Source organism: Stenella coeruleoalba (genome assembly GCF_951394435.1).
Source record: "Stenella coeruleoalba genome assembly, chromosome: 1".
Taxonomy (NCBI): domain Eukaryota; kingdom Metazoa; phylum Chordata; class Mammalia; order Artiodactyla; family Delphinidae; genus Stenella; species Stenella coeruleoalba.
Genome location: NC_137169.1, coordinates 74,321,470 through 74,332,366, shown reverse-complemented (window position 1 = coordinate 74,332,366; position 10,897 = coordinate 74,321,470). Strand labels below are relative to the sequence as shown.

Here is a 10,897-nt window from a genome sequence, read left to right as displayed (position 1 = left end):
CAGCAACGAAGACCCAACACAGCCCACCCCAAGATAATAATAAATAAATAAATAAAAATTAAAAACAAAAAACTTAGAAAGCTGAAGGAGAGGACTGCGCGCTCACCCGCTTCCAGGCACTTTACCTCCAGCCTGTCTCTTTTACCCCCGCGAGCAGAGAGTGGAAGCCGGGAACCCACGCACTCGCACCTCCCGGGTCCGCAGCTCCTGGCCAGCCCGAGAAACCCGAGGAGGGTGGAGCGGGTCACCTTACCGGTACAGGGAGGGAGCGAAGGGAGAGGCGCCCAGAGAACGGCGACACCGCCGGGCTCCTTCAGGTGGCCTCCTTCGCCGCAAGTCCTGAAAGACGGCTCCAGAAAGGGCGTGGAAGGGAGCGGAGCGCTGCGGCGGAGGGTCACGAGTTCAATCGGCCGGAGGAGGGAGGATGCCAAAGGCTGCGGCTCCTGACCACCGGGCTCACGTCGGGCCCCGGGATGAGCTGAGCCTCAGAGGCTTCTAGGGCTGCTCACCGGCCGCGGACAGAAGGCCGCCCCCACGCTCACTAGCCGGCGCCCCTCTTCCCCTCCGCGCGCCGCGGCCGCAGGTGAACCGAGCCCCGAAGCGCCCGGAGGCATCAGGTGTCGTGGGAACGGCGCCCGCGGCGCGAAGGGAGAGCCCGCGACGTCTCAAGCCGTCGGTGAGACACGGCGGGAGGGTCGGGCCCCGGACGGCGGCGCCATGGAGGGGACACAGGTGGGAGCGGGGTGCGAGCTGCAGCGGTTCGGCCCCGCGCCCCCTCGGCCGCCCGCCCAAGGTCAGTGGCGGCGCCCCCCCGCCCGGAGTAGCCCGTACTCAAGCTGCGGCGCCGGGAGACCCTGACGCGCCACCATCCCCCCAACCCCGGGAAGCCACCTGTGGGCGGGGCCTCGCTTGGGAGGTCTGAGAAAGGGGCGGCCGTCGGCCTGCGGCCGGGGGCCGCGGGAGGGGGGAAGCTCGGAGACACTCTGCAGCTTGCGCAGCCAGACTGTGCAAGCCAGACTTGACTCAGTGTCCCTTTATTAGAGGGTAGGGGGAGGATGGACTTGGGGCCCAAAGCCGGCGTCCCCGCGCTGGGCGAAAGCAGCTTCCAGCCGGGCTCGGGTCGTGTAAGGAGCTCGCGTCCCTGTCATCAACTGTGAGGCTTTTACTCTTTACACGTATTCCTCGGTTTTCTTTAGTTTTCTGCAGTTCATTCCAGTTAAGCCCCTCCTCGCCGTGAATAAGGAACCTCGGTGTGTTTGTAGATTCTAAGACCAGATATAGTATCGCGGACTTTCCTGACCCGCGTCTCCACCGACCCTGCATCCTGCGCTGCCCCCCGGGTGGGTGTACAGGAGTGTTGGGCGACACTCTGTCAGCGGCTAGGGGTCTGGACAGTCTCAGTTTTTAAAGTGCACCTTCAGAAGGCCTTCTCTGACGGTAAACTAAGGTTTGCAGAGAGTTTAGCGGTCAGTCCTTGTGAATGAAACATCTTACGGTTCGGGACAGCTTGGTGCGATGTGCTAAATAAATTAATTGTGGTTGGTTCTTTTTCTCTTTGTTCCTGTGGGTTACTGTTACACGGCGTGTGGCTAGTTTGTTTACAGTTTAATTTTACCTGTATCAAAATACAAAGGGCTGAATGTGACCTCAAATCTGTCATTCACCAACATGCTGTATTATTAAGAGCTTCATTATTATGTTACTGTTCATATGCGAGTTTCCATGAACTCGCGTGAATCATCTTCCTTATAAATCCCATAGGTAAAGTCTCCTTAAATGCTGGTGAAAAATATACCTTTTTGAAGAAGGCAATAAAATGTTCTTGAGTGAAAATCCTAAGGGATTAACTTTTTTCTCTCCCTATGTCTTTATCTATGAGTTATTGTACTCGGACTTTGACAGGCATTTTAATACCGATGCCAGCCATACTTTAATGAGTTCTATCATAATTATTTCATTTTGAAGGTACTGCATATGCTACTGTAAATATGTTTCATGCTCTATTGACTCAGCAATATCCTTCTTTCTTTCTTTTCTTTTCTCTTTTTTCTTTTTTTTTGTCTGCGAGGCATGCGGGATCTTAGTTCCCGCACCTGGGATCAACCTGAGCCCACTGCAGTGGAAGCACGGAGTCTTAACCACTGGACTGCCAGGGAAGTCCCCTATACTTATTAACCTTTTCATTCATCAAGAATTTTAAAACCTTCCCCATGGATAGTTTTTATAGCCAATATCTATTTTTGGAGATGTTGGGTTTGCCAAGAATGTTTGATTTCAGAACCAGATGTCGGATTCTAGACTTGGAAAGCACCTAAACAGTGACTTGTTAGATATTGTGTTAGTACAGTTTGAATCCTCCCCCCACCCCATCCCAGTCTCTGAGTAGAAGTTATAGTAAAAATATCAAACAGAGCCAGCCTTACTATTCTATAAAAAAGAACTCTCCTCTCCGTGGTGGTTTGGGGTATTTCATTTTGAAAAAGTTTCCATAATATCAATATTAGCCTGAGGGAAAATCCAAGACAGTTTCCAGTTTCTGGAGTAACTTCTTTATCACTTTGGATAAGCTGACTATGAAGACAATAAAACCAACCCTATCCTCTGCAAAGGGATTTAAAAAAAAAAAGTATGAAGTGCTTTGAAAAGTAAAATGTGCTACATAACTCTAAGGCCTTCAGTAAAAAGCTAATACAAGTGATGTTGCTGATCGGGACTTGGACTTAAATTGAGATTCTGAGTTCTCCTTTTCAGACCTCCTTTGTAAGTCCCCTGAAGCTCACACTGTCTCTTAAGAACCTTGTTGGCTGTTTAGGAAGCTGCTCTGTCTGCTGGGGCTGTAGGGAAAGTGAGGCTGCTTGTTTAGTGTTAGACCCTATGCAAGGGTTTTATTTGCATTTTCTCACTAGAAACACATGAGGGTAGATATTCTTATTCCCATTTTGCAGAAGAGAAAACTGAGGCTCAGACAGGCTGAGTGACTTGCCTAAGGTCACAGAAGTGTCACACTGTAGAACCAGGATTAGAAACCAAACAGGATCTGGTTCTCTACATCAGCGGTCCCCAACCTTTTTGGCACCAGGGACCAGTTTCGTGGAAGACAATTCTTCCATAGACTGGGGGGGAGGGGGAGATGGTTCAGGCTGTAACGTAAGCAATGGGGAGCAGCAGATGAAGCTTCCATTGCTTGCTCGCCGCTCACCTCCTGCTGTGTGGCCCGGGTTCCTAACAGGTCCCCGGAGCTTGGGGAACCCTGCTCTTCGTCACATCTTTTACCTTTAACTCAATGGTTTAAAAATTTTTTTTTGATAATCTGATGAAACGGTAAGTATCTCCCCAGGAAAAGTGGCCATATCCATATATCTACAAAATTTTGCATATAATTTCTGAGTCCAGCCTACTCTCTGACACCTTACCAGTGCTTTCAGGACACCCTGCTCTAACTATACCTGTTACTGAATGAGGCAGAAAGCATATAACATTCTCTATATAGGTACATATAGTCTTTTATTAATAGCAGCCCTTGAATTTGGTAGTTTTCAATTGGGTAAAAATTCACTCAGTAACTGAAACCAAAAGAAAAATCACGTGCTATGTTCTAACTGATTTTGTAAGCATCAAAAGCGCAGTTTATTTTTTTGTAATTGTAACCACATTTGTTTATTTATTTATTTTTGTCTATGTTGGGTCTTTGTTTCTGTGCGAGGGCTTTTTCTAGTTGTGGCAAGCGGGGGCCACTCTTCATCGCGGTGTGCGGGCCTCTCACTATTGTGGCCTCTCTTGTTGCGGAGCACAGGCTCCAGACGCGCAGGCTCAGTAGTTGTGGCTCACGGGCCTAGTTGCTCCGCTGCATGTGGGATCTTCCCAGACCAGGGCTCGAACCCATGTCCCCTGCATTAGCAGGCAGATTCTCAACCACTGCGCCACCAGGGAAGCCCCCTCTTTTCATTTTTTATTTAAAAAATTTTTGTTTTATATTGGAGTATAGTTGATTTACAATGTTGTGTTAGTTCCAGGTGCACAGCAAAGTGATTCAGTCATACATATACTATATCTATTCTTTTTCAAATTCTTTTCCCCTATACGTTATTACAGAATATTGAGTAGAGTTCCCTGTGCTATACAGTAGGTCCTTGTCGATTGTCTATTTTGTATATAGTACTGTGTATATGTTAATCCCAACCTCCTAGTTTCTCTCTCTCTCCCACCTTTCCCCTTTGGTAACCCTAAGTTTGTTTTCTATGTCTGTGAGTCTGTTTCTGTTTTGTAAATAAGTTCATTTTATCATTTTTTTTAGATTCCACATATAACTGATACCACAAGATATTTGTCTTTCTTTGTCTGACTTCATTTAGTATGATAATCTGTAGGTCCATCCATGTTGCTGCAAATGACATTATTTCATTCATTTTTATGACCGAGTAATATTCCGTTGTGTATATGTACCACATCTTCTTAATCCATTCATCTGTCAATGGATGTTTAGGTTGCTTCCATGTCTTGGCTATTGTAAACAGCACTACAGTGAACATTGGGGTGCATGTATCCTTTCTAACCATGTTTTTCTCAGAATATATACCCAGGAGTGGGATTGCTGGATCATATGGTAGCTCTATTTTTAGTTTTTTAAGGAACCTCCATACTGTTCTCCATAGTGGCTGTACCAAATTACATTCCCATCAGCAGTGTAGGAGGGTTCTCTTTTCTCCACAGCCGGCATTTATTGTTTGTAGATTTTTCAATGATGGCCATTCTGACTGATGTGAGATGATATCTCATTATAGTTTTTATTTTCATTTCATTAATAATTAGCAATGTTGAGCATCTTTTCGTGTGCCTCTTGGCCATCTGTATGTCTTTGGAAAAATGTCTATTTAGGTCTTTTGTCCATTTTTTGATTCAGTTGTTTGTTTTTTTAATATTGAGCCACATGAGCTGTTTGTAAATTTTGGAGACTAATCCCTTGTCGGTCACATCGTTTGCAAATATTTTCTCCCATTCTGTGGGTTGTCTTTTCATCTTGTTTAGGGTTTCCTTTGCTGTGTAAAAGCTTTTGAGTTTAATTAGGTCCCATTTGTTTATTTTTGGTTTTATTTCCATTACTCTAGGAGACATTGAAAAAGATGTTGCTGTGATTTATGTCAAAGAGTGTTCTGCTTATGTTTTCCTCCAAGAATTCTATAGTTTCCAGCCTTACATTTAGGTCTTTAATCCATTTATTTGTGTGTGGTGTTAGAGAATGTTCTAATTTCATTCTTTTACATGTAGCTGTCTGGTTTTCGCAGCACCACTTATTGAAGAGACTGTCTTTCCTCCATTGTATATTCTTGCCTCCTTTGTCATAGACTAATTGACCGTAGGTGTGTCAGGTTTATTTCCGGGCTTTCTATCCTGTGCCATTGATCTTCAAAGGTGCAGTTTAGAACAATGGTGCTTATTTGAAAGCTGATCTTTTGTCTGGACTTCATCAACTCTCCTGCAATAGCAAAGAACATAGATGTTGCCTTCATTTACAGTTTTTTTTTTTTCCTCCTAGAGATGGCAAATCCTGAGGCTGTTATAAGTAGCTGCAGCTCTCATGAAGAAGAAAATCGCTGCACTTTTAACCAGCATACATCTCCCTCTGAGGAGCTTCTATTAGAAGACCAGATGAGGCGAAAACTCAAATTTTTTTTCATGAATCCTTGTGAGAAGTTCTGGGCTCGAGGTAGAAAACCGTGGAAACTTGCCATACAAATTCTAAAAATGGCAATGGTAACCATCCAGGTAACGATCTCAGATCATGAGATTAGCGAAGTCTTCTTTTACTAACAAAGAGAACTATGGACAGTTTTGTTTTATTTTTTATAACTTTTAACTGTATGCATAATAAAGAACAATAATTAAGGAGATATGCAATCTTAAACCCTCCCACTTCAATATTTGTGAAAGAAGACTTTGGTTTTTTTGTTTTCTCTAACTCTTTTCCTTCTCATCTTTCATGAAGTTATAATTTTACTCACATAATGTAATTGGTTTGCAGGAAAAGAAAATTTTAATATTTGGCTTCCAATCAAGAAGCTTAGCTGAAGGTTTCTAAATCAACTGTGGAAACTAGCTATTGCCCAACCAGAGGATTCTTTTTTTCCCCCTAGTTAGTTTCCTGAGAATTTCTGTCTCTTCAGAAACTTCAGGATTTTTGTTAAGAGTATTTGGATTCTCACGTCCCTGTGATCTTGGGAGCCCTGAGGTGGAAGAATGTGGAGTTGATTAAAAGGAGTAGCATAGGTAGTGAAATATGAGACTTCATTTCAGGAGATGTTGAATCTCATTTCCTTGCTTTCTCTTAACATTTTGGGGGGAAATTATATTTTGTGATTCTTTATATATACTTATGATTTACTCTTGCGAAGGTATGTTTTCCTGCTGGTGAGAGTAACTATCTCTTGTTAAAAGCAAAGGGGCAAAAATAAAAGATTTTAATAGGAAAAATAGATGTGATACGTTTATTTTTATTAATACTTTCTCGTAATTTGGTGACAAATGCATAAGTACATAAACAACTGGTATTCAAGGAGAATTTTTTTAACTCCGAAATTGCTAATCTTAACTGATAATTGAGAACAAATGCTTAAGGTGTTAGAAGCTAGGGCTATTTCTACAGTCATATGAAGTTGGTGAAATTCTTGCCTACGTTTCTGATGCTAGGTGTTGTGTAAAGGAAACTGACATTTGAGTGATTATTTTGTTCCAGGACATTATTTCATTTAATTTCAACAATACTTTTATTGGATAAATACTGGAATCCTTTGGTTTACAGAATAAGGAACTGATATTTATAGAGCCACGTGATTAGTACTGACTAGTACTGCCACTGGCGGAATCAAGACTTTAGAGGCACGTGTTCTCTCCCTCTAACATATCAACATAAAAATGGATGTTCAGTTCTCAGTATATTTGGCAAGCTGGAATTGAAATGCTTAACTTCCAGCTGATAATGTGGTGTGTCACAATAGTGAAAATATTTATCTGTGTTATTTCTGATAAGTTGGAGGGAAAGCCTGTGTCAGTTGAACATGAATATTTTCTACTTAGAATGATAGGTACCACTTGTGTGTTTACTGTGTTTCGGCCTAAACATTTTATATCATCACATTCAATTCTTAAAACAAATCAGAGTTAGGGAGTAGCATCCCCATTACACAGATGAAAACATAGAGGCTTAGTGAAGTAAAATAACCTGTCATAGTCAGGAAACTAGAAGAATAGAACTGAGATTCAAACTCAGATTCTATTCCCTCTAAGACTTATGTTCTTTTTTTTTTTAATTTTTAAACATCTTCATTGGAGTATAATTGCTTTACAATGGTGTGTTAGTTTCTGCTTTATAACAAAGTGAAGCAGTTATACATATACATATGTCCCCATATCTCTTCCCTCTTGTGTCTCCCTCCCTCCCACCCTCCCTATCCCACCCCTCTAGGTGGTCACAAAGTACCGAGCTGATCTCCCCGTGCTATGCGGCTGCTTCCCACTAGCTATCTATTTTACGTTTGGTAGTGTATATATGTCCATGCCACTCTCTCACTTTGTCCCAGCTTACCCTTCCACCTCCCCATATCCTCAAGTCCTAAAAGATTTAGGAAGCTCATCTAACTTTCCTGTGTTTCCTAGGGTGGTCAAGAGGAAAATTGACTAACAGTTTAAGATGTTAAGCCTGTTAGTAATAAGCATATAAAAGGCATTTAGGTAAGTTTTTTTAGTAACTGAGGGTTTTTCTTAACTGTGATGTTTCCTTAATCTACATTGGAACAATCAAACAAATATTACATAAAGACTCTGTAATTGAGCAAATGAGGGTGACTTGATGACAGATTTCCTCTTTTCAGGGAAAAGACAGTGGTATTTCTGTTAAGTTGGAGATTTTGTGTCTGCAGCAGCAAAAGAAAGATGACTATGATGATAGGCACCCTACTAAAAGTTTCCTTTCCACACTGCCTGGCTCAGTCTCTGAATTATAGTAGTTCTCTCTGCCAGTCGTACTCTTGTCTGCCCCTAGGCCCTTGAGGGCAGGAACTGTGTCTTCTAGCTCGGTGCTGGCTTGTGAAGGTATTCATATATTTGAATGAATCGGTAAAAATATCTTTGGGAATTCTCTGGAGGCTTTTTAATCATCAGCTTCGATAGATGTCAAATCCCTGGAATATCAAGCTATCATCTTACTGAGATTTAAATAGGACCCAGCTTAAAGAGGCTCTTTAGAAATGAGAGTCGAGTTAGGTAGAGAGTGATGACATGTGTGGGATACAGGGCTTACGTCACAAGGGGAGGTGAGAGGCGAAAAGATTGGTCTACTGTCTCTATTTTTCCCCGATCAGACCCTGGATACTTTGTGTAGCATGAGCTTGGATAGTTAGAGCTTGGATTTAGTCTGTTAGACTTGGGTTAGAATTTTGACTATATACTTGCTATTGATGTGACTTGTAAAAATTATTTAACTTCTCTGAGTCTTCATGTATGCATCTGTAAAATGGGTGTATTAGGAACTATGCTGTGGTATTAGTATGAAGAAACTTCCTGCAATAGTGTATGGAACATAGGTTTTCAGTGTTGTTCCCCTTTTCCATATAAAATATATGTTGCCCCCCTTACTCTGCTATCTAAGTCAAAATATATGTTCTAAACTTACAGCGTGCACACACGTGTGTGTGTGTGTGTGTGTGTGTGTGTGTGTGTGTGTGTGTGTGTGTATGGGAGAGAAAGAGCAAGAGGACAGCTGAGTTTCATGTAAAACTCTGGGGTCAATCCTGCATGAATGTTAAGGATATGTTATGTTAATATATTTTAATTTAGAGATGAGTTGAAATAATATTTTTATTTTTGGCCTTATTGTCACAGTTTTGGTAATTAGACTTAGGAATATAGTTTGATTGTAGGACTTAAACTTATGTAAGATATTTCTTAGGTTGTATTGTACACCTGCTTCAAGACCTTTTTGTTCTACAGAATTCATTTTGAACTCTTCTATTTGCCATTCAAGCCCCTGCACCATCTGACTCCAGTCTTTCTCTTCACATTTTTTCTCAATATTTCTCTCATTGAATTATGCTGGTGTCCTCAATGTCCCCCCAAAGTGCTAAGTTCAACTCGACCTTCTTGGCCTTTCCCCCGTGTTCCTCAAATGTACCCTGACCAAGTTATGCACATATTTTACGGTTTCTATTATTCTTTCTTCCTTAGAGAAACCTTCCAACTTCCTTAGTCAGTTACCTTGCTTCTCTGAGCTAAAGAACTCCTAAAGGGCTTCTCTGAACTCCTAAAGCTTTTGTTGGTAGGGAAAATGTCATAAGTGGGATCATACATGAAAATAAATGTTGAAAGTATGCAAAATCGCTTTCTTTTATTTTAAAACTAGAAACCCACCTTATCTTTAAGGACAAGTTAATTCACAGCTGCCAAACTTTTAATTTCTATTGAAAATATTCAGGATTAATTAGGCATTGAATCTTGAATAGATGAATTGATCATTTTATAGAGAACTTTTATTTCATTACTTTTTGACCCTCTTACTTTTTCTTTTTTTCTTTTAAGCTGATCTTTTTTGGGCTAAGTAACCAGATGGTGGTAGCTTTCAAGGAAGAGAACACTATAGCATTCAAACACCTCTTCCTAAAAGGATATATAGACCGAATGGATGACACATATGCAGTGTATACACAAAGTGATGTATACGATCAGATCCTCTTCGCAGTGAACCAGGTAAACAAACACATGCATTCTTCACTTGGGAAAAAGATTAGACTGGAAAATTGTTAGCAATGTACATAATAGAAACTGACATTCAGTTGTACAAGGGTGAACATTTTTTAATGAAATATGTAAATGACATGTATAAAACAGTTAAATTTTTTTTAACGTTGCCAACAAACTTTAACAGAACTAGAAGTTGAGAAAAGCTTTTCTTTAGTAACAGAAAGACAGAAACTTTAAAGACTTAATTAAAAGAGTCAGAGCTAGGGCTTGGCATGAGAACCTCAAAGGTTTAAAATGATTAACCATGACCTTGGCTGTAAGTAGTCATTAAGTCTTCAGAGCTTATACTTTCAGGGACCCTTAACAAATAATGAGAATATTAACTTTGCAGAGTGTGTATAGTAACCAAGACCTGAAATTTCATTTAAAAAATAAGTAAGGCCTTTATGTCGTACATGACAATGATTTTATTGTAATATTGATTAACTGCCTCAAAAAGGAAGCTTGTTTTTCATACAGATGATTCAAGTTTCTATTCAGAGTTTCTGATCAATTTGTTTTTGCTACAAATAGTACTTTCTCAAGTCCAAAATCTCCTATTTTGTGGGAATCGTTGGAAGCTTTCTTGAAGTCAGTATTTCTAACCTGAGTTAGTCTGTAGATAACATTTCAAAAACATTACAACTCTTCTTCAAAAAATTATTATAGTCCAATTATGGCTCTCCTTATCCTGGAGACAAACTATGCACAGTGAGATAAAATATGTATTTGTGACGCTAAGGCTTTCTGATCGCATTCAGCTTACAAAAATTGGCCAGAAATCTATAGTAATAGAAGTAAACTGCATATGTTGTTAAATAGAAATACGCCCTACAATTTGTAAGGTAAAAAGTAGTAAAATGCTGGAGATATTCAGCTTTGACATTCTTGTTTTAAGATTATTAAGTTCATCTAAAGCTACGCTGAACCAAATTGGTAGTTTGGTTTTGGGCGGGAGGGGCGGGTAGAGGCAAGATGTTAACAGTTCATTAAATTCCTCCTAAAACATTTTTACCTGTTTTATATAGTAAGCCTAAGAGCAGTCTTAAAAATATAATATTTGGCAGTCAGGCCATTCTGTTTATCAGATTTCCGTGTTCTTTACAGAATTGCATGTAGATTCCTTGTG

General features: G+C 40.8%; 1 protein-coding gene across 3 annotated transcripts in view; it reads left to right on the top strand.

The window, feature by feature from the left end:
• The first annotated feature begins 259 nt into the window (after positions 1–259).
• The window catches only part of MCOLN3 (mucolipin TRP cation channel 3), a 31,019-nt gene continuing 20,381 nt past the window's right edge, over positions 260–10,897 (top strand). The window contains exons 1-3 of one of the 3 annotated variants that reach the window (XM_079934088.1): positions 260–676; positions 5,534–5,763; positions 9,568–9,735. In XM_079934088.1, coding sequence (XP_079790214.1) covers positions 5,536–5,763; positions 9,568–9,735 — 396 coding nt within the window. In that variant the 5' untranslated portion in view covers positions 260–676; positions 5,534–5,535. Of the gene's footprint in view, positions 794–1,283; positions 1,341–5,533; positions 5,764–9,567; positions 9,736–10,897 lie in introns of those variants that run through there. The other 2 variants (XM_079934087.1, XM_079934089.1) reach the window with 2 other exon arrangements.